Below are 22,599 nucleotides of genomic sequence, written 5' to 3'. Positions count from 1 at the left end.
GGGAGACCGTCGACTCTCAAGTCCCATTCTTACCTCCCAGTATCCATCCACCTCCCCAACCGCTATTTCTCAGCGGTCTTGTTACGACCATCTCGCAACCTAGCCTCCTCCTTCCGCCTCCCAATCTGCGCATTCGATTCATTAGGCGCAGAATCAAGATACTGGATTTTCCCTCCCCGTTTTCGATTGCGGCGGTGAATGGAGGCGACATAGTCTCACGTCCCGTCAGCATCTGTCAAGAGGGCTTAGATCACAACCCATACCTGGTGCGCTCATCCCTTCCTTTCCCTCGGCCTCGGCTTGTCGTCGCCTCTCAGCCTTCCTCTCACGTCTCGTAAGTCTCGTAGGCTGCTGAGGCTGCTCAGGCTCCTTGTAGTCCGGGTTGACGGTGCGGAAGCGTAGCTTATATGTCCCTGTAGTCAGTCAGCATCTAAGCGGAAAGATAAGAGCGGGGAACGAACTTGTAAAGTTCACCAGTTCTTGTCCCATTGGGCGGGGCACGAAGGATTTGCTCCCCTTCCAACGGTTTCTCTTCTTCTCCGCCTGAGTCTGTGGTGGCTGTGGCTGTGGCTTCAACGCCTGTGCCACAGCCCTCCTCTCCGCGCTACGGACCACTGCTCTCAAGACATCCTCTTCTACCTGCGGTGTGACTGGGAGAGTAGGATCGGCAATGCTAGTAGCCACCGCGAATGAGCCGACTTGATGCCACAGGCCGCCGTACTGGAGCCATTGTGTGGGGTCCTTTGAGTTACTTTCCGTAGCTACAGCTGCGTGTGCCGGAGTGGTCGATATGGGCTCGGCCTCAATGTGGGCTGGATTGCGAGGGGCCGCGCGGGGACGAATTGGGAGGGAGAACGACGGGGAAGCTTGCACAGGGCGCGGGGGAGGTCGGTGAGGGCGGAAGGGGAGAGAAAACTCTGGTAGAGGCAGCTGGCCGGTAGGTGGTGGTTCGAAGTTCATCGTGGCTGTCGCTGGTACGAGGGAGACGGAGAGGAGGTTGGCGATGAGGAGATGGAAGCTGTAGGGTCAGGTAGGTTGTAGCAGGGTCGTCGCTGTGGTGGCTTCGAAGGGCAGGTAAAGTGACATCGGCCAAAACTTCTCCCGTTCTCGTGATTTCTGTTCCATTCCTTGCTCACGTGCTCCACCAGTCTCACGTGAGTTGGGCGCCCAATCTGTCCCGGCTGGACTCTGAAAGTGCTCTCGAAGAATGTCACGCACTACAGGACCAAGTCATTAGTTTGGACACTCCTTGCAACTGCTTGGGGTACCCAATAGCCTTTAAACAGCTCCCAAAAGTGACACTCAAGCGGTGGTATCTGTGTGTCCAGACTTATGGCCTAGTACTATACGATTAAATCGCCAACGGAGTGGAAATTAGAGTACTTTTTGATGAAGCTAATATCTGCTAGCTGGGGTACTCCTTACAGTGGTGTCAATGCACCAAGAGTAGATCCCGAGCAGTGGTATATCAGTGTGCGCAAACGTGTGACCTAGTTCTGTAGCAAATGAGGGCACAGATATTGCAATACATCAGCCAGAGCGGTTGCTTGAAGATTGGCAAGAGCTTAGGGATCCTACGATTTCAATTGTATCGGCAGCCTTCCATCATCCAGATCTAACATCGGAATCTGGCCTAAAGGATCTTCATATCATACTCTAGTTCCTAGTACCAGACTTCACGGCCTCCTCGAAAGCCTCACGCAAAAGCTGATCCATCTGCCCTTCCGTCGCTTCTTTTCTGCCGTAGAGAGTGTATAGCATCTTGGTCTCAGTCTCAGAGAGCTCCCGACCGATCATAGCCCTAATGTCTCGGTCTATCTCTCGGACTTGCTGACGCAAATCCAGAACCATTTTTCCGCCACGAAAGACGTTCTCCTTCATCCTGAACAGTTCGTCCAGCCTCACGTCCGTAGGTCGCATATCTCGGCGGTGTTTGGTGTCCTGCGGCTTATTGACTCGCCATTCCCTGGAGCGATGGGTACTGCGAATGCCTAGAGGATCCGCAAGTACGTTAGTATGGTACGAGAAGGGAGGAATTGCTGTACTGACCGCGCCTGTCCGCAGCCTCAGCCTTCTCGATCCTAGGTCGCACATCTTGCTCGAGTCCGTGGCCGCCTGAATCTTACGATATCAGTAGCTTCTCCAGACAAAGGCGTAAATGTCGTGTGTACATGCTCTTCTCGCCTTCATCAGCTTCGAACTTGACAAACCCTGTCTCCGCTTCTGTCTTCGCCACGGTGTCATCCGCATGCTCCGTCTTGGCTGCCTCCGCTGCCATTTCCCTCTGCGCCTTATGCCAGTCTCGTTCGGATTTGCAAGGGTTTTTGTTCTTCGTGCAATGCGTGTGTTGCCAGTTTGCGTTAATGAAGGCGGTCAAACAATCTCGGGTGAGACTCAAGAGAAGGAGCTTCGTGCGGAAAAGGAACATGTGAATGACGTACCCCTAGGTGTATCCGCATGTAGTCTTCATGGCTCAGTAGGTTATTCATGGTGGTGAAGGTGAGGTAACGAGGACCGTGATGAGGAGAGAATTGATGGCGGTGAGCTCTCAACGGATTGACTACGCGGACAAAAGTATTCCCTTCGTGAATGTCACGTGGATCCTATGGTCAAGGGGGGTGGCAATGGCATCACGCATGCACTTCAGGCCTTAACAAAGGCAGTCTGTCCTTCAAACACCAAACCGACTCCAAGGATTTGAAATCGATCTTATTTCGCTAACTAGGATTAACCATCTCCTCTAGGCGCTTGTAAAGTACACATTCACAGCGCCCAAAATGAAGATAGAAGCGTTTTCAGCAGTAACAGGTAGCAAAAGTACACCCTATCAAATTCACGACCTTGTTTCCTTTACATTATGTTTAGATTGCGCTCGAGGCTACAAGACGCAGCCTATTTCAGCACTTGCTACGGATTTGGGACCCCGAACGCTAGACGGAGATCTCTTATGACTAGGACCGTCGTGATTTGATGTCAGCTCGTGCCGTGATAAGCGAGTGTGCGCCGTGAATGACAACTTTTAAGCGCATCCTAACGACAGGAGTAAAGGTTGCTGTGAGATTTCGAGGCATAAGTGAGTTGGAAAAAAAGGCCAAAAAAATTCACTAGCTCATATTCACTCCGCGACTCGAACCAAAACCTCAGAGGGGCAAAAAGAAATTGGTCACTTTGCTGTGTACGGTTTGGAATAGCGTGAGCTTTAACACACTGCGCAATTGCTTGCGTTGTTGAGTGTGCTATGTCACCGCCCGGTACGTGCCCTTGGATTCTCAATTTCTGAAATGCGTTTAAGTTTTTTAATATATATACCCTTAGAACTGTCGCGCGCTATAAGCAGCTGCCTTACTAAAACGCAAGTAAGTGCTTTCCAGTACCCCTACTCACAGAGGGCGGCTTAATAAGAAGAGTGAAAGCTGGTTTGCAGATAGAGAAGTAAATAGGAAGAACGCAAAAAAGATTTACTCGCTCGACAATTCGAACCAGGATCTTCGAGGGGCAAAAAGAAATTGGTCACTTTGCTGTGTACGGTTTGGAATAGCGTGAGCTTTAACACACTGCGCAATTGCTTGCGTTGTTGAGTGTGCTATGTCACCGCCCGGTACGTGCCCTTGGATGTCTCAATTTTCTTGGGAACTGACCAAAATATTTTGAAATATATACCTCTAGAAACGACTTCGCGTAGAATATTGCTTGCAGTACGTGTCGCCCCACCAAAATCCGCTCCACCGGCATTCACTCGTCACATGATATTCACGTCACCGGTTCTCCTTGTACGCCCAACAGCTACCAGGAATCTACATATGTCTGCGCCTCAGTATCGCATCGAACACTACCTTGACCTCAGAAGCACGGATGACGTGAATCGAATATTCCAAACAACTGGATCGCCAAGCTATGATGCTGCCTTCAGAAGCTCACCTCTACGTCTGCCTGTTTTTGCGCTTACTGAATGGCGCTGTCGCAGCCTTCAAATGCCCAACATGGTCGCGTATTCCGGACATTGCTACAACTAGGCGAAAGGAGCGAATCGAGTGCGCGAGTCAACTGAGCAGTTTGAGGTACAGCTTCACAGCACTCACAATCTTAACTCTGCGCCCTGCGCGAGCTCTCAAACGCCGCATTAGCATGCCTGAGCTCAGCATACGTACGAAAAGATGTGCGAGGGGCTTTGGACGAATCACATTGTGCAGACCTATTTCTTGTTGCTTACTACGCCTAATCTATATTTTGGGATCCAGCACTTTATTTAAAAATTACCACTGGTATAATCTGGCTGTTTTTGGAGTCTGTTTTGGTAATCTAGGAGATAAGGTGAGCGCGAGATTCTAAGGGAATGATGATTGGAGGTCTGAGTTTGTTGGGGGCACAGTGAAGTTTTGACTGTAAAATCCCTTCCTCGAATCCGGTGAAAATCTCCAAGATTTCACCACGGATGGCGCATCCTGAACATCACTTTCCCACAACTTTCACCAAGTGGGATACCATGCTATTGAAGTGAAGGTTAGTGCTATAGTTAGTGAAGTGAAGGTTACTGCTATAATATGTTGTATAAAGCTTCCCGCGATGCCCTTTTTTTTTCTCTTGGTACCTAGCATCAGCATCACATAGCGACTAGACGATCCTTTAAATAGCCCAAATCATGACCATCGAATACGTATGTTATTCCTGCTATTTCTTAATCAACTTCTACAACATTGTCTATCCTGCCTACCTCCACCACTAGGGCGCCTTTAGAAAGCCCCTTTCTACTGTTGTTTGCCTTTCCAGCCCCAGCCCCAGCTCAAACTCTGAATCTTTCTGTTTTTTGCAATTCATGAATACTTTTGCGTCATACATCTATTCACTTCTACTATCGTGTCTTTCTTATCAATCTTTTGCTCTTTATCATCAAGATATCCGACGTTTTACCGTAATTTCCAGAGGCATGCTAACATCATGTAGGCCAAACGAGGAGGAAGAGGAGGAAGAGGAGGCCGAGACCCCCGCCGCCGCCGCCAGCCCAATCCCGAGGCCGGCGCCTTCACCTCCGCCGTGCCGCCGCCCCGCACCCGCACCCGCACCCGCCTCCAGGCGGAGAAGGAGAAGGAGAAGGAGGCGGAGGAGCAGGACCGGGAGTCGCCCTCCCTCTTCGTTAGTAAGTGACCTCGTGATTTTACTCGAGAAGGCCTAGATACTATCCTGTATCTATGCGGACCTGTGTGGTATAATGCCTGGTTATAGACCTGTGTACGATTGTCTAGCACTGCTTGGAGTGGCTTGATACACTTCCAGAGATCGAAAGTGTAGTGTTCTGCGCATTCGGTTAGTTGGCTAGGCTATCCCACACAGTGGCAGAGGGTTGTACACAGATCTATGACGGAGTGTTGTATTTTCGGGTCTTGCAAAGATTTTCTCGTGGTAGATCGTAGTATAGTGGATACAGTACTAATGCTGTTATGTAGCACGTAGTGATCGTTCCTATACGGATACGGAGCCCCCGGTGAGGACGGAGGACTTGGAGAAGGAGTTGACCCTGGAGTCACTCCAGGGTAAGTTCTCCCTTTACTCTCTCTTTCTATCCCAATTTGCCTAGTTCTAGATTCTAGAGTTCCTTGGTTAAGGATCTAAGATGTGTACCTTAAATATCTCGGATGTATATCCTGATATTCTGGGGTACACTCTAGCATCTTAAGGAATTCTGGAATTTTGGGATTAGTAGTTTAGGATGTGAAACTAGAATGTATGGATGCTAATGTGTAATTGTGTATAGCGGAGATGAAGGCCGAGCTTAAAGCGTTGCGTAAGATCCTCAGTAAGCAAAAGGAGGCGTATGGCAAGTTGGAAAAGAGAGCCGAGAAACTAGAGGCGGCGAATAGAATATTGGCCGGAGCCAACGAAGTCCTCCGGGGAGAGGTGCAGCTGCTGTGGGAGAGAGTGGGAGAGTTCCCCCAAGAATCCGAAGATTAGCTAATTGACTGTGTGGACACGTATTCTATGAAGTCGACGGGTCTAGCAATGTGCATATCAAGTGGTGGCTTCTCCTTAATGCGCACTATGAAAACCCAGATCAAATTAGATGTGCGATCTGAATTCAACGCGGAAAGGCGGTACTAATGGTGCTTGCGGGCCTTCTTTGTGCGCGATCGCCAGGAGATGTTCTGCGCCTTCGTCTCCTCGGTTTCCTTCTTTGCGACACTTCTCTCCGGAACTTCCTCAAGTGTCGTAGTTTTAGTCTTGCTTGCCAGAGCAGCATCGGCCGCCATGTGGGAAGCTTTGGGGACGCGGTTGCGGTCGTGCTTGGGTGGGCGAATACGGCGCTGGGCGATGAGATTAGTCTAGTGCGTGTGGGAATAGGTGAGATGTCTATACGTACTGCCATTCTTGGGATTGGCGATGGGAATGTACCTGAGAACTTCGTCGAGGGACGAGGAGTGACGTATTAGATCTGAAGGACCTCCGATCTCAGCAACACGGGGAGGTTAATCCGGTTTTCGTTTCCCAAGTTCTACGAATCAAGTAGGTAGTCTGACTTAAAACGTTACGACATGAGGACTTATACTTTTCGACTTTATAGAGATCGTCCACTTCTTTGACGCCGTGTGAGGTCCTCCGGCTCACTTTACAGTAACGGGTCATAAGTCTAGGCTGTGCACACGCGTTAACTACTGCTTGGGGTACCCCCATGGAGTCTTAAAAGGCCTAGGCACAATGTCAAGCTTTATGTATTGCAAATTGGACGGCCTCTTGACTAATTGGCCGTTTCCTAACTGGGCTGCGCCTTGCAGTGGTGTCGAGTGAGTAAGATTGAAGCTTAGCAATGATAAATTCGTGTGTCCAGACTTATGGCCTAGTACTGTAGCAAGGGAAACGGATGCAAGGGCTCTGAATTCATGAATCGGCCTCACGGTTGTCATATGTGAATCGTTACCTGCAAGAGCTAACGGGAAGGGAAAAACTAGTGGCAAACGTGTGCTCCAGATTACCTCCTCGTTAATCTACAATATTTAGCCCGAAACACAGTGAAACGGCTCCATAGGCTGACTTCATGACCCTAGAACTTCACAAATAATCCAAGTCCCGCCCCCGAGCCTTCGTCACGATCTGCTTCTCTGACATAGTCTACGCTGTATCCCCAATTCGCTCTCTCTCTAAAGCTTTCAGGGCGGCAATCTCGGTATTCATTCTTGTAATCTCCCCTTCATGCCAGCACTATGTTCGTTCACCGAAGCTTTCAGGCGCTCTATCTCGGTGTTCAACTTTCTTATCTCCTTCCTATAGCCCGCCCTCTCATTCTCATACGCCGCAAAATCTACATTCAACTGATCTACGTGCTCATCCAGCATTGACGCCATCTTTTTGTTTGCCGAGTCTAGGATGGTCTCCACGTGCCTTTTCAATCGTGTCGTGATTCCTCCACCATCTCAAACACATAGGAGGCGAGGGCTTCGTCATCGTTCGATGCCGCTTGCGGAGTAGGCTGTTCTTCCTGGAATCGCACGCCTGGCCTTAAAGTCTCGTATTGGGTAACAGCGCGCGCGGTGGCTTGGTTGGGGTCGGTTCTGGAAGCGTGCCTCTTATGCCTTCCCGTCTCTTCCGAACGTGGCTTGAGGGCACGCTTCTTCCCGCGCGCATGCTATCCCTTGTAGATTGTATGGTCGCGGCGGGTTCCGACAGGGGTTTGGTCAGACTGAGAAAAAAGTTAGTATTGTTAAGTTTTGAATGAAGGAAATGTATTGAGGCCGGAAGGCAACTTTCTGTCCATTGTAACGTTCACAGCGTATGTGACACGGATAGGGAGGCAGTGTGCTCGCTAGATGACTAGAGTGGTAGATGCTGAAAAATAAGTGAGGATGACACGAAGTGGACCTAATAGGCGTAAGGATTCCTCGTGGTTGTTTTCATACAAAAAGGAAGCAGGCATTTATGCAAGTTGCAAAAGACAATGTGTACAAACTCTGAGCATTCGGCACGCAACAATCATACAACACTCGTGTAGCTAGCTTTATTCGTAGGCGCCATGGTCAGTTGATTTGCTGGGTTTTTCTAGATGCTTACAGCGCTTGGTCATAAATCTGGGCACATGGATATAACGCTACTCGGGCTCCACGCTTGCTCTTTCGACCCGACCGCAAGGAGTACCTTAGCTAACACGTCTTCATGTAACTAAAAGGTAGTCTCATTTAACCGCGGTGATCTTTAAATCGTATCCGGAGTTTTCAGAGCCTAGTATATACTACTTCATGGCCTTCCCTTACAAAGCTCCCACCAGAGTCGCCGCCAATCCCATCGCACCCACAAAACTCCAACCCGCCGCAAGATGCCCCGCCATACCCGTCCCCGTCGCACTCGGCGCCGCCGTCGCACTCGCGCTCCCAGTAACAGTACCCGACGGCGTTACCGTGTTATTGTTGTTTCCACCCACAGTCAAAGTCCCATTCGTCTCTTTCACCAACAACCCCTGCACAACCCCCAAAGCACTCAAAATCTCTCCCAAGCCCCCTTCATCCGCGCCATCGGCACCCTCCTTATACCACTGATCGCTACAAACGATGCTACTTCCGTTGAAAAGCTGCCTCCGCTGTACGCAATGACTCGCCGCCGCTTCCGCAGAGGTAGAGAGAATACTCAAGAGCTTATCGGACGTAAAGGGCGCCGCGAGCGTCGCGCGCGAAATGCTGGACGCGAACTGGCCCTTGAAAGCGATCTGGTCCGTGTCGCACTTTCCATTCGGTTCGCATGCGGGCTCGTTGAGGATGCCTGGGGCGCCGGAGTAGGAGGCAAAGCGGTCGGTTGCGTTTACGAAGCCGGAGACGCGGGATTTCCAGAGCGGGGATGCGTTGGTTAAGTTGTACATAACCGCCGAGCCGTAGAGGTATGCGCCGAAGACACTGGTCCATTCGATGTGGTTAGGAGACGAACAATTGGTCGTGGTGACAGCGCCGTCGTAGACGTGGTAGTCGTCGGTGAGCAGGCCGACGGACTGGGTCCAATTGTAGGTCTTCTCAGCCCAAGTGGCGTAGGTGGTGTTGCTAGTAAATTGGGCCAGGCGAGCGGCGAGAAGGAAGAAGTTGCCATTGCTGAAGGTGTTTTTGTAGTTGTAGCCATTGTTGAAAGTGAAGATCTGCCAGCGGAGACCGCCATCGCAAGTGGAGGTGTCCCAGCGGGCGGCTTGGAGGTCGAAGACGTTCTTGGAGATGTTAAGCCATTGGGATGATGGATTGGGGTTGGGGAAGTTCATTTCAGCGGCGGAAAGGGCCGCGAGCCCCCACGTGGACTGGTCATCGTTGCCCTGTAGTCGCATTTAGTACTCATAGAAGGTATGACGGCTCGTCTTCTCGGTAAGGTAAGTTGGTTATTACCAAAGACTTCGTCTGATTGGGCGTCATGTAATCATCGTTCGGCCCTCTTTGGAATTGGAGAGCTTGCCCGATGAGATCGCTGTACTGCTTGTCGGCGGTCAAGGTCTGGTACTGCACCAGGGCATCCCAGACAGCTCCAGCTTCCCACCAGTAGTAATCGTCACCGAAGAGACCGGGTGGGCCATTGTCGGATGTGGCGTCCTCATACGTCCGAATTATGCCTCCGGCAAGAGTCTTGGCAACATCTTTGATAGAATCTAGGGAAGTTAGAATTGCGGAGCGGCCCGAGAAACTAGTCCAAAAGGAAAAAATCATTTACCGGTACTGTCAGTAGAGAGACTGATGGCATTCGCCGAAAGAGCGAAAAAAGAAATAGCGAGCGGGAGTGTTTGCGTAGAGAAATGCATGTTGAGCAAGGCGCCAGCATTCGACGATGCGGAAGAGGGCACGCGACTTTATTAAATTAATGATTTGGAAACAGATTTGACTCGGAAAGCGGCGAGGCGAGGCGTGTACCGTCATCACTAAGATTTTCTGGGACTAAGTTATAGAATACGAGGACTTACCTAGGTAGGGAGGCGAAGCTCGTGCCTAACCTGGAGCTTGGAGGTTCAGGGGTAAAATAGCATATGTACGTCCATTTACTAATGAATGGCCAAAGAGGGACTCCTCCTCAGTCCGAATTTATATAGTGGGAAGGCCAGAGAGCCTACATCATGAAGTGCATGTATTGAATTATCGTGGTTGCTGTGATTCAAAGTTGCGGATAGAAAAGCGGCCTCTGGCGCTCACGCCAAGGTCTATTCTATATTTAGCTTCCGGAAGAACAAGACGGCCCGATTAGTCAGGCAACAGCCTCAGCCTTGCCGAACGTCGGACCACCACCGCCCCTATCCACATCCATCATGAGCTTTCAATGTAGAGACGCTCTAGTCCAAATGTCAAGGACGTGTAATCGTTTCTTCTGCTTCCATCGTCAACGTGGAAATCGTGGTCACTTTCTTCATGTGCCCCCCATTAGCCGATACGCTCATAGCCCCGGATTCTCGCCAAAAACGCCTTATACTCGTGCGAAGAACTGATGGTGGTCAGATAGGTTGGGTACGAGTTGGACTTGTCGAGCTATTGAATGTGTCTGATCGCGGCTTGATTGCCAAATCAGACGGAGAGCTACATACTATTGAATGTTGGTCATGGGAGGATGGGTGGGAAGAGAAGGACATCATCATCTATTAAGTCGGCAATCAATGACGACGTTACAGTGCCTCGCCATAGAAATCCGTACACTCGTTTACCACTGCGTGAGGAGCTTCATAGTATTTTCAGCATATAGGAGGTAGAAAAAGCGAGAAGTTCGGCATTTTGGACAAGTAGTAAACTAGCGAGGTTACCCTAGACAGCGTCAACACGTTATACGCAGAATGGAAGTGTATCCGTTTCTATTAGTACGTTGAAGCCCCACAGAAAGTGGCAGGAAAGTGCACGGATATCTATGGCAAGGCACTGTATGAAACCCTCTCTTCGTCCTCGCGACTGAAACACACCTACCCCTCCACCAAAGTTCCCATCTAACTATCAATCTCTCAAAACTTACCAATACCCATATAAAAGTACCCACCCGCTCATTCAATCCTTCGCCCAATGATCCATGTCCCCATCCTCCTCTCCTTCCCCTCCCCTTCCCACCCCTCCTCAATCGCCTATCTCCAAACGGACCCTATCTATCTCATGCACTCCAGCGTTTAAACTCCAGCGCTTCCATCTTGTCCCTCGTCGATCTCATCAGCACACGGACCACGCTTTGGCGCTGTGGCTTGGCTAGCGGCGGGTGCGTGCATGAGGGCCTGGCGTGCAGGCTTGGATGCGAGAAATGGAGTTACCTGTGTCCTGAGTTCCGATGTGGGGATGTTTTGAGCACGCTCCTCAACGATATTCATGCACCATCCGAGCATCAGGATGCCCGTCCACCCATCCTCCCACTCCGAGGACCCCAACTCTCGCTTAACTCCAGAGAATCCGTAGATAGTCCATGAATAGCTCTTACCGACCCCTCATGCCCCACTTATACCCTGCGTCTCTGCATCTCTAAGCGCCGGTTGCTAAATAAGCTTCTTTACAGGCACGAGCACGGTGCGCTATTCCCGAGCGTCGTCTCGCGTGCCCCTCGATGCTCCGCCCTGACCAAGTCAAACACTACCAGAATACTCGAAACTTCGCAAATATAGACGATACACCTCGAAATAGGCGGAACACTCAGATACACCTTTAAATACTCGAAACAATCTGATGCAATCCACTTTATTTATTTGACAATAGTGCTTTGGTATACACGTCGAAACCCCGCTTCGCTCTAAACGCCAAGCCCAATCCCAATCCCGAGCCCTGAACCTGTCTGGATATCTCAAATACCGTCGCAAAATACCGTGGCGAACCAAAGAGAAGAAGACCGGTTGATGCTGCGCCCGAACGCGACCAAGACAAGAGAAGAAACGAAGTGAACCAATGCTACCACACACCCTCTTCATCCCCCATTCCCTTTTGACACCCATGTATCAACAAAGCCCCGAAGTAGCCCTACCGCGCGCCCCCAAAATACCCCTTCCACCCCTTCTGCCGCGGCGTCTCGACCTCAAACTGGCTCGTGATCGTCGTCGTGGTCCTGGGCCCGCTCGCCTTCTCCCCACCTAGCCCCTTCTCCACATCGCGCCCACTGCCGCCCTTCGGCATGAACATCTTCGCGCTCGGCGGCGGGCTCGCGATCCGCACGCCCGTCCGCCGGTTCTGTGACCGCGTCGGCGTCTTGGCGGGGATGCTGCGGCCGGTGAGGCGGCGCGAGGCGCGGCGGATGGACTGGCGCACGTCCCATTGACGCTTCTTGGCCAGGTAGAAGAGGGTTGCTGATGCGGCTGTGGGTCATACTATTAGCACGCATTCGCATAACCTGTTTCGCTCAGGGAGTGGAGGGTTTCTTACCTCCGCCGATTACTACGACTACGACTACGACGATGATGGCGGCGAGGGCGCCTTTTGAGAGCGAGAAGGCGCCTTGCGAGGAGCCGCTAGCGCCGGCGTCGGAGGGGTCTTCTGGGTTGTCGGTCCCGCCATTGTAGCCCTCGGCGGCGGGTGCCGAGGTCGCGGCGGCGGCGGCGGAGGTAGCGGCGGCGGTGTGGGTGATTTGGAGGGTATGTGTGCTTTGGATGGTGGATTGTGCGGCTGTGAGGAGAGCGAAGGAGAGGAGGGCGAGGAAATGGGAGGCGGAGGAGTTGCGCATGGCTGCGGGAAGAGATGATAGACCGTGGAGGATGTGAAGTAGAGATATGTAGAGCAGAATAGAGGTCGTCCAGCGGTCGTACGAGTTCCGGAAGAAAAGAACAGAGTTGAAGATCTGGGAGAGGCACAGCCAGAGATATTCTATCAGGGAGAGAGATCAACTCGACTCGTACAGGACCCAGCTTCTTTCACGTTCAGGATGGATAATGTGCTCGCCTCCACAACAGCGGGATGGGCTCTCTATATTTGAGCGCCTGCCTCCCTTCCCCTCCCATGCCCTCATTCTTGCCGGACGGGTCCCAGCAGACCTCAGCGGCCGGCGGCTATCAAATCACATCTGCGACAGCTGTGACGGGATTGCTATTTCGGCGGTGTTGGCGCTGGCTTTTTGCGTGGTCAGGGGCGTGGAAGGGTTCGATTTGCTGAAGGCGGGGATGGGCGCGGCGGTTAGAAGAGCGGGGCCCATGAGTGGTTGGATGTTGGCTTGTCACAATGCGGCCCCTGTCCCGCTGGCGCCAGGGGCGAGCCCAATCAGCGGGAGGGGAGGGATGGAACTTCATGCCTTGAGCACGACGACGACGAGGTCATGAGGGAGGTTGCAATGGTCGTGGGAACCGGGGAGAGCGAAATGGAGATGGCGATGGCGATGGCGCTGAGGTCGTGATGAATGGACGATGATGGGGATGTGGGGGCAGTTGCGGGAGAGGTCTGCGATGTGCGCGACGAGGGCTGCTGATGGCGAGTCTTATAGGCCTGGATCCTGGAATATGGGTAGGTAGGGAATGTGATAGATGATCCTTGTGGTTTTGATGGTCGAGACGCTGCGTCGATGCGGGTCAATGGGTTTGCTAGGACACGAGCGATGAGGCCGCAAAGCTTGAGCCGATTGTCGATTGTAAGAACGATCCCGAAGGCACTCTGTGTACCTTAGTCGTAGACGTGTGTTTCTTTGTCCCTAACTAAGGTTGTTTGTGAGCTTTAGGTGAGGAGAAATTCGCGACCTGTGGCCTGTCCTTTTAGCGCCCCGGCGTTCTGTGCTGCTTCCCTTCTCTCTAGCGATTCAAAACCGTCGTGCTTTTCATACGTGCGTCTGAGATGATACTCTTCATTAGCGCGTATATGGAAGTCGTGCTTGTGGTGTGATATACGCAGCCAACGATGGTAAAGCTTCGATGGCGGCTCGTATCTTCGCTCCGTCCTCTCCAACAATGCAAGCACCTGATGAGTCTTTGCCCGTCAATCGCAGATATGCTCGATCGGCGCATAAGGCGAATTCATACTCTGGATGTCAGTAATCTATTTCGCAAAAGATGGCAAAGTCTTTGGCGCCTCGCCTCGTCTCGCGCCTCCCCTAGCGAGCTTCAACGCCGTTACCTTATTGCCGCGCCGGTAGGAAAAGATAGAGACTGCTGCATCTCAGAACGCGTAGGGGAGGTACCTCTTGCCGGAAACTCCATGCTGCCAGTGCGTTGAGCAGCGTATTCGTGGTATATTGTTGACCTCGTCGCCTTCCACTCTCGCTGACGGACCCCTGATGCCGCAGACCCGTAACCTTATTTCCACCTCTTGTCTTCCGGTCCACACTCATAATGGCAACACCATATGTTGTAGTCAAGCAACTTATATCGCATCTCCACCATCCTCTCACAAAGCTATTTGAATAGCTACGCTGCCGTACTGCCTCACACGACCGCTACGCAATGACCGCACCATCGCTACCGACGCAGTTGGGACATGCCGACCCCTTCTACTCTTCGCTGCGAAGACAGGTCAGAGCTGGTTGAAACGCACGTCTCTGCGTTCCAGCAGATGGTCGCAGGACTGCTCAACAACAAAGCTGCGAAGACATCGCAAGCGAAGGATCTAGAGGTGGTGATTGAGAAACTTTTGGAGCTGCACGGAAACCAAACCATTCGAGACAACCTCATTTCTCGTCGGTATATCGCATCTTGGTAGGCTTGATACCAATGTGCGATCGTGGTGGATGTTTTGTCAACGTCGCTTCGAGTTCTTCAGCAACTTATCCACAGTCAGGACGTGATGAGGCCTCCACGAATGCGCACATCAAACCCGCTTCAGAGTACTCGGAAGCAATATATCCGAGGGGCCATGATAAGCTGTAAGAGTGGTTGGAAATCTGATTCTGTGACGGGGATTTGACAGGATCCTGTCTCCCTAGTGTAGTAGATGCTGCGTGAGATGGTCCAGCATGCCATGGAAAGTTTGAAGAGAGGGGAGTCTTGAAAGGCTGTGGACCGAATAGATATTGTAATGACCGACTACTGGAAAAGAGTTGACGATGCGGTAAGAACATCTTTTCCCTTAGTTCTGGCCATCAAACAACTTGAACAAAAACTAATCTCTCCAACTAGCGTACGGGCAGCAGGCTCCGACGCCAGAAGTCTAACATCAGAAGAAATACGAAAAAGAGAAAAAGGAGTCCAGACGACATTTAATAAGCTCGAGGATGCAAATCGCACGCCGGAGGCAGGTATCGTGTAATGAGCTCACTCTTGCCAAAGAGGTATGCTAACATCTTCAACGTAGTATCGCCGAACCAGGGTTTATGAGCCCCATTACTGCTACTCGAAGGTTTGCGGCATGCCATCGACCATCTACCACCATGATATGCTATCATGGTGGTAAAGGCGGTAAATATGATACTTTTACCAGATGATTTAATTCGATAATTGTAACCGCTGACTCCTAACTAACAGGGCTCTAATATGGGATCGAGTAAGTCTATCTGGCACCGTATGGAGTCCGCCAAGGTATGTCCGGGCTCTGTACTTTCTAAAGCTCTGAGGACGTTAATGTGGGCTTGGAGGCTGCAAATTTTTGCATAGAGGCTCTTCGTGGAGGTCATGCCTGCCATTTCTTATGCTTAACCGTCATATCCTATATTTCTCTCTTCTCACAAATTCTCCGTTTTCTTGTCTTCTTTCCATCATCTCGTTGTGCTTAATCTTCGACTGTCTTCTTCATTGTGTCTATCCGATTTATATTTCGCAAGCGTAGGTCCCTTTTCGAAGGCAGCTCGGAGGTAATATTGTACCTGTGGTATATATTAGTTTCTAACGGGCCCCTCTGAGCGGACACCAGGTGGCAGAAGGTATTGTGACTTAACCTTGGCTCTGAGCATGGCAGCGTTCGACAGACACACTACGCGTGCCCGCACATCCCAGCGCAGCGTGGTCTTTTGACCATGTTGTCAGAGTTATGATGGTTGCTAACGCACTGGTAGTAAACTGGATTAACGTCCAGCATGTCCAGCAGCTACCACCATAAGAATGCTGTTTGTCTGTTAGGCTTCTCGTCTGAGCCCTTGCATGCAACAAAGCTCAAGAAAGAGTTTCAAGATGCCTTACTAGCCTTGGGATCGAATTCAACCAGAAGTATAGTTGAGATCGGACGCGGAGCCATCCACCTGGAGGGAGCTCCGATATGCTATATGGACCTTGTCCTGCCGCCTTCCAACTGGATTGTCCACACACCGGGGCCTATCGGTGTCCACCAAGGGTGCCTGCCAGCCTCGAGGGCAGTTCTTATCCTGAACTCTTTGCGCGCAGGTGTTTCGCGATCGTGTTTCTGGACAAAGCTGTTTCTGCCGAGAGCTCCACGAGCCCTAGGGGTTCCAGAACTCAGATAGTCCCCCCAATGTTTCTCCAATTCATGCCTGCCAGCTTGCCGCATTGTCCCTGAGTATTCGCCTAGGATGAGCCGGCCTGCCGCTTTCCCACTGAGAATGTGTGACCCGTGGGTCTCCAGGAGTATGTTGTGAATTCATCGGGATCGCCATTGTGCCCAATTGGCTGGTAACCGCACGAGCCGGTGTGACTGTGGATTCGATCCTGGGCTGAAGATATTTGTCTTGGTCCAGGGTGTCTAGCAAGCTCGCGCTAGAGTTTCGAGGCTCGAGGTCCGTTTGGCTCGTTGTCTGCATGGTTGCTTGTCCGAAGCAGAAAGAGAGGCTAATCGTGCAGGTTTCTATTGGAAAGGCTCGTCTGGATCGAAGAATAGGATGAGCTCCTGGACTGGACGGGGGAGAATCCAGTATGGGAGCACTCTTTGCCACCATCGTGTTTCCGACGATTTCGAGGACCTAATTGTGATTGCACTGCTTGCAGGCCCCCCAGCCTCTGCTTCCTGACCCTTCCACTGGTTATCCTAAACTAATCTGTTCAAGGTTCCGCTTGTTGCTTCTTTGGGGACAATATGGGTGTTTGATTGTACATCGGGGAGAGGGCCGGTAGAGGGCAGAACGAGGGGAGCGGCTGATCCAAGAATGCTACGGCAGTCAGTGAAAGGCGTCTACAAAAAGCTCAAGAGACTCGAGGTCACAGAGAGTCAGCATGCCGAGAGAGAACAGGTCTCTTGGGAGTCTTGCCTTCGTCAGGCCTCTTTGTCCCCTCTGTTCACTGAGCGAGGGGTGGACAAGAACATGTTGTTTCCTGGGAGGAGATGCACCCTTACTCAAGGCACGTCTTGGTGAGCTACCTGCCGATGCTGTTATCTCTCTCTGTCTCCCATCATGGCTGTGAAGCCTCAAGGTCGTAGCAATGCCTCAGTCGGTGTCACTGGCGGCTTAGGTAGCACGAGAATGAATAAAGGGGGGGTTTGCATTAATGCTATGCTATCCAGAGCCTATGCTGTGAATACAATGAGGGTGATCCCTCAATGGGGTGATGCTGTGGCGCTAGCTCGGCTGTGCGTGGCTTGTCATTTTGTTGTGGTTTTCTGTCGCCTCTGCTTCTCCTTCATCTTCTCTCCTCCACCCACCACCATCATCACCAACACCATCGTTACCTTCCTATTCACTGCCTCAAGGGCTTCTCAACCTGTTCCATATCCTCTGTAGACCGTCAGCGTAAGTTTCCTGGTGCCCTCTGAAGTCTCCTAGGCCCGTGGTATCTCCAGCCGGCGAAAAAGCCTTCTCCGTCTCCCTCCCACAACCCTCATCCACAACGCCATCTAACAGCTGCTGTGCACTTCTCCAAAAGATTCTCTGCATCTCACTGACCTTCCACAGATGCGTCTTGAAAGCTATTTGACGCGTTTTGGACTCCTGTCGGGATTTGTGGTCCAGGTGGCCTCCATCGCCACCTTCGCTCCGCACTTACTCAACCCATCCCCAACAGCGTCGTGGCACAGCAACCCGCAGCTGCTTGAGCGCCTTCGGATAGCTTAGAGGCTTCGTCGGTCTGTACTGTAAGTTCTTCGACGCCTTCTGGACTCTTCTTGCCTTTGATGCTCGTGGCTGCGATCGTGGCGTCTCCAACCCACACTCATTCATTCCATCACTAACACCCTCCATCCGCAGTAGGCACAGCTTTTTCATCATCATTAGCTTTGCAAAGGCTTTCCTGACAGCCTGTGTGCCCACTGTGAGTTGCCAGTTCATTTCACGCCTCGTCGCCTTCACGACACACCCCTCTTTCCACGCCCACACACTCTGTCATCAACACAAAACGGCTCGCTTCTTCCTCAATGCCTCGAGACATCCACAATGCTCTGGAGGATAGCCCGTGCTTGCCACGTAAGTGTCCAGCTCTTTAAGTTCTTTTCAATCTCTTCCATCTCCACCACCACAACACTCAGGCCTCGCTCGAAGTGGAGTCGTGCTTGTCCCATGCCGACTCGCAAAGAGCCAGCCAAGAGCACTCAACATCGCCCGGAGCTTGTTCAGCGGTCGCCTCTTGTGGGCCTGGATTCTCACAATGAGAGCTGGCTAAGAACCGTTCGCCAACAGTCTGGTGTCGAGCGACGCAGAATGGACCACAACTGGTTCGGATTAACGACCCGAACCGACAAAGGCTATAGTCGTCGTGACAGGTCACGCGGCGCAGGTTTTCTTGCTCGTACATTTCTTTCAGCGCTTGTTGTTGCCGTTTCGTAGACGTCTTTTGCTTGAGACTTCGCTAACTTCATCATCGTAGGGTCGATCCGGACGTGGCGTCTACCAGCGTCGAGTAGGTCTGCTTCGAGCTTTCGAGGCCCCAAACAATGGTATGTCTATGTCCTCTCTCAATTGTTGTCAGCCACTATGCCTTCCACACTCCTTCCCATCGCATCCAGACAAGGTACGGACACTCGAGCCTGGCTCTTCCATAGCCATGACGCTCTTATGCCTCTTGTCGAGATCAAACAACAAGTCGCCGCCGTGGCCCCCCGACCGCTCTAGCTTCGCCGCAATGCGGTTATCAAGTGGACGCCCTTCGCGGCGATGAGCCGGGGCAGCGGCTTTTTTTCTTCATAGGCGGCGACGACCGCTGAACAGATCCCCTTGCATCAGCGCTGCTCCGCATTTGATGGCGCCAGTAGGCGGTTCACGGTCAGATATCTTTGCTAACTCTTCAGCAGGACAGCACAATGGTACGTCTTTGTTCCATCTATTCCTCTTCGGTTCTCCGGCCCTCCTCCTCCATCTGCTTCTTCAGCACCAGGCAAGGTACGGACACTCGAGCCTGGCTCTTCCATAGTCATGACGCTCTCATGCCTCTTGCCGAGATCAAACAAAAAGTCGCCGCTGTGGTTCGTGATCGGATTTCAGCTCATGCCGCAATGCGGTATTTTTGTAGTATTGCCCTATGAGTCGGGGCAGCGGCTCTTTATCTTCAAAGGCGGCGGCGACGACTGCTGAATAGATCCCCTTGCGTCAGCGCTGCTCCGCATTCGATGGTGCCAGTAGGCGGTTCACGGTCAAACATCTTTGCTAACTCTTCGGCAGCTCAGCAACGTCATTGAGACATTGGTTTTCATCCCTGGTATGTCTGCATTCCTTCTCTTCCCTTCATTCTCGCTCCATCCTCCTCCCTCTGCTCTTTCAGTGCGAGGCAAGGTACGGACACTCGAGCCTGGCTCTTCCATAGCCATGCCGCTCTCATGCCTCTTGCCAAGATCGGTCAAAAATGTCGCCGCAGTCCGCTTCAAGCCTGCGGGCATCTGTTCTTTTCGGGTTAGGTCGGGCAGGATCTGTAAATCCTAATCAGGACAAAGGCGGCGACGACTTCGGAATGGAACTCCTGGCGTTAGCGCTGCTCCACACTCGATGGCGCCAGTAGGTGGGCCCAGTCAGACATCTTTGCTAATCTTTCTGCAGGCCGGTCTATCCCCTCGAATCCTAGCGGCGCCTTCTCTTCCTCCTCTTCCTCTACACGCTCTTCCGAATTCCTCCTCTATACGATCATTGGAACCACGCACGTCTTTGACGCTAGACAAGACACTCCACACGAGCACGGCTCCTCGACAGCCTTCCCATGTACCCCTTACAGATATCGAGCACTTGTCGTCACTCGGCGAGGATGAAAAGTAATAGAATCTGGCATAACATAACGGACGTGGAGTATTTGCGAGTCTGGAAGCGATTTCGACTTGTCAGTAGGTATCACATCGAGTTGTACGGTACTCGGAGTTACTAGAATCAAGCTAGCGCTCACTTGTAGGTCCCACATCCAGTCTTCTCCTCCCATTTCGCCGCCTTTCGTCTTCCAGCATCAGGCAGGAATAGTCGAACGAGCTCGGCTCTCTCATAGCCCTGTTTAAAGACCACTTGCCAAAAAAGAAAAAAACGTCGTCCTTTGGTTCCGGTTGGCTTGTAGGCTGCTGTCCCTACTAGAATATTATCCTGCTCTTGACCATAGTGCGCTGGCGAGGCAGCGCGCGCCTTCAGACAGCCGAAAGAGGACGTTAGACGCCAAGATAGACCCCCCAGCATCAGCACTGCCTTGCACTTGATGGTGTTTGAAGGTGGTCTTGGCTCGGACATATTTTTTCCTGTTTCGTGATCTCTTCATTGATGTATCGTTGGTTTGGCGGTTGCTGACAATAAGGCAGACGTCCGAGATCTTCTCCCGAGTAGGCGTACTCGATTCCTCTCACGTCCACATCTTCCAATGACACTACCAGCTTCGTCAGTTCTTCTCCATTCTTATCTCATTCGGCCGTCTTTCTTCGTCTGCGATCTCCTTAGCTTCTTTTGAAGTGCGGTTCAGTCTTCCTTAGACTACGCTACGACTCTCATAGAAGTAATCCTTAGGTTAGAATTCAGGATTGCGACTTCCTCAGCATCCAACTACCTCTTCTTTCAGCTCTTCAGTCTCGTAAGCCTCTTTCTCGTCCCATTAGTCACCATCCTTTTCCCCTTCCCTTTTCCCCAAGGCCCACAGTTCATGAGCCCAACTCTCGTAGCTCCCGCTCCAGACTCGGCCAAGATCAAACACAAACGTTGTGCTCAGAGGGATGTTGGAAAATGTGGAAAATTACCCATCGCTACTCGGCGTCATATGGCAGAGCAGGGCCATCAAAATTATCATTTCGAGCACAACGAGCGACGGAAGAAGGGCGAACCGCGACTTCAGCTGCCTGCCCTGCTAGAATGGGGTTTGTTCAGTCGGCCCAACTCGCATATACTTGATCTCGGTCTTCGCTACACCTTGTCAGTTCATTTTTTTCCCTTGGCGCCAACTGGACTTTACTAATGCTCTCAAAGATAGAGGCCTTTCGAACTTCGCTCCATGATTCGGATTTTGCGTATCCTCCTCATTTACCACGGGTATGCCCTTTAACTTTTCTTCTCCTTTCAACTTGCCCGTTGTGGTGATATTGTGTAATTTGGAACTTCTCGTGCTGAGGCCTGATGATATACACACCACTTTCTGAGGACCGGACTCCCCATTATTTTGTTTCGAATGTTTTCAGGGATCAATTAGTTGACATCTCATGAGCAGTACCGGTCAGCGCAATCTCGGGGAAGGTCCAAATTTTTGGAGGTACGTTCCTCGATCTTCATCCTCTTTCTCACCTTCCGGTTGTGATGATATCCATATTGTGTTTTTCGTACTGAGGCCTGACGACACACGAAAATGTCTGAGTCGGAGCTCTTCCAATTTTTCATTCGATGTTGTTCGATTGGGGTTCTTGCTGATTTGGAGAAATCGAGGGAATCATCAGTCCTTGTGTAGTGACTGCGGTTCGTTCCTTCTCTGCCTCAGTATCATTCTGTCTCATGGGCGCAATCTTGGAGGGGCTACCACAGGTACGTCGATCGATCGTTTCGCTTTCTCCTCTTCTCCCACCGTGATGATTCTTCGAGGCTGTTGCTGAATCATGACGATTCTCGACTATCTGAGTTTGCAATTACGCGACCCATGTTTTCGGATATTCTTTGTGCGCTCGGGTTAACGCTTGGGAAATTAGGGATCTCAATAATTGGTTTCTTCGAAGGGTGCGCGCTTTCGATGTTTTGCTCACTGCATTCAAATGGTACGTGGCACATCTTCTCCATCCAGAGCAATGGTACCTTCCCCGCCCATTTCACTATGTCCGAACACCTCTATTTTCCGCAAAACCCGGCATCGCACCGTCGCCAGTGGTTGGCTTCTCAATAGCCTTGCACAGACCAGGGTGCCGGAGATCAAAAAAGGCTGCGTAGGCAGCGGATGTGGATAGATCCTCAGATTAATTTCTGAGAAGACCTATCGGACCCGCGCGCAGTAGTGACGCTGGAGAAGGCCCATCATTCAAGGCACTGCACTAAGGATGTTAGAAAATTACCCTACAATGGATGACAAAGAGATTTGCATGCCCGGGTGTTCCAAGCTCATACATCTCCCCACTTTTGCCAAGATTTCTCTCAATTCGCTCATTTCGACCAGCTTCTTTCGACGATTGACGGACATAGGCACTGACAACATGATAGTGATAGTGCGTCTCGGCCAACTGCGTTTTCCGGGTAACCTCCGGAAGGCTCAACGGCTACATCAAGGAAGTCAACCATGGTAATTCCGTTCTCTTGCCCCTCTCAATCCACCTTCTTTCTCCTCTTCTCTCTTTCCGAGGACTCTTCCCCCTTTGAAGCTTTTAGTGCCTTTGTCAGGCATGCCCATATTACATCGAAGCCGGCTTCCTCATAGTCTTCTTCGCCTGTGGGCGTGCCGAGATCAATTTTGTCGTATGCAGTGGCGATGGGCCGACCACTCGAATGATAGGGACA

At 51.5% G+C, this 22,599-nt stretch overlaps 7 protein-coding genes across 7 annotated transcripts; 3 read left to right on the top strand and 4 right to left on the bottom strand.

The window, feature by feature from the left end:
• Window positions 1-218: 218 nt before the first annotated feature.
• Window positions 219-1,312, bottom strand: BDZ99DRAFT_468743 (uncharacterized protein). Its single transcript, XM_033721332.1, has 2 exons — window positions 420-1,312; window positions 219-266 (listed from the first exon to the last, which is right to left on the bottom strand). The coding sequence occupies exon 1, from the start codon at window positions 958-960 to the stop codon at window positions 424-426; it is 537 nt and encodes a 178-aa protein (XP_033569751.1). The 5' UTR covers window positions 961-1,312; the 3' UTR covers window positions 219-266; window positions 420-423.
• Window positions 1,313-3,585: 2,273 nt separating this feature from the next.
• BDZ99DRAFT_482637 (uncharacterized protein) lies at window positions 3,586-4,013 on the top strand (the record flags this gene model as incomplete). The annotated part of the gene is made up of 2 exons (XM_033722503.1): window positions 3,586-3,598; window positions 3,697-4,013. The coding sequence occupies 2 exons, from the start codon at window positions 3,586-3,588 to the stop codon at window positions 4,011-4,013; spliced, it is 330 nt and encodes a 109-aa protein (XP_033569750.1).
• A 626-nt stretch (window positions 4,014-4,639) lies between these two features.
• Window positions 4,640-5,964, top strand: BDZ99DRAFT_576652 (uncharacterized protein; the record flags this gene model as incomplete). The annotated part of the gene is made up of 4 exons (XM_033728600.1): window positions 4,640-4,654; window positions 4,942-5,134; window positions 5,442-5,528; window positions 5,750-5,964. 4 exons carry the CDS (start codon window positions 4,640-4,642, stop codon window positions 5,944-5,946), a joined length of 492 nt encoding a protein of 163 aa, XP_033569749.1. The 3' UTR covers window positions 5,947-5,964.
• A 2,002-nt stretch (window positions 5,965-7,966) lies between these two features.
• BDZ99DRAFT_468740 (mannan endo-1,6-alpha-mannosidase) lies at window positions 7,967-10,049 on the bottom strand. The gene is made up of 4 exons (XM_033721331.1): window positions 9,905-10,049; window positions 9,658-9,791; window positions 9,339-9,595; window positions 7,967-9,268 (listed from the first exon to the last, which is right to left on the bottom strand). Exons 2-4 carry the CDS (start codon window positions 9,743-9,745, stop codon window positions 8,231-8,233), a joined length of 1,383 nt encoding a protein of 460 aa, XP_033569748.1. The 5' UTR covers window positions 9,746-9,791; window positions 9,905-10,049; the 3' UTR covers window positions 7,967-8,230.
• Window positions 10,050-11,728: 1,679 nt separating this feature from the next.
• Window positions 11,729-13,031, bottom strand: BDZ99DRAFT_576650 (uncharacterized protein). The gene is made up of 2 exons (XM_033728599.1): window positions 12,312-13,031; window positions 11,729-12,244 (listed from the first exon to the last, which is right to left on the bottom strand). Exons 1-2 carry the CDS (start codon window positions 12,607-12,609, stop codon window positions 11,913-11,915), a joined length of 630 nt encoding a protein of 209 aa, XP_033569747.1. The 5' UTR covers window positions 12,610-13,031; the 3' UTR covers window positions 11,729-11,912.
• Window positions 13,032-19,286: 6,255 nt separating this feature from the next.
• BDZ99DRAFT_199733 (uncharacterized protein) lies at window positions 19,287-19,636 on the top strand. Its single transcript, XM_033713233.1, has one exon. The coding sequence runs from the start codon at window positions 19,375-19,377 to the stop codon at window positions 19,591-19,593; it is 219 nt and encodes a 72-aa protein (XP_033569746.1). The 5' UTR covers window positions 19,287-19,374; the 3' UTR covers window positions 19,594-19,636.
• On the bottom strand, window positions 19,637-20,574 carry BDZ99DRAFT_199732 (uncharacterized protein). Its single transcript, XM_033713232.1, has 2 exons — window positions 20,045-20,574; window positions 19,637-19,962 (listed from the first exon to the last, which is right to left on the bottom strand). The coding sequence occupies exons 1-2, from the start codon at window positions 20,371-20,373 to the stop codon at window positions 19,680-19,682; spliced, it is 612 nt and encodes a 203-aa protein (XP_033569745.1). The 5' UTR covers window positions 20,374-20,574; the 3' UTR covers window positions 19,637-19,679.
• Between the last annotated feature and the right edge of the window lie 2,025 nt (window positions 20,575-22,599).

This window comes from Mytilinidion resinicola (genome assembly GCF_010093595.1).
Source record: "Mytilinidion resinicola strain CBS 304.34 unplaced genomic scaffold BDZ99scaffold_30, whole genome shotgun sequence".
Classification (NCBI taxonomy): domain Eukaryota; kingdom Fungi; phylum Ascomycota; class Dothideomycetes; order Mytilinidiales; family Mytilinidiaceae; genus Mytilinidion; species Mytilinidion resinicola.
This window is presented reverse-complemented; position numbering and strand designations above follow the sequence as displayed.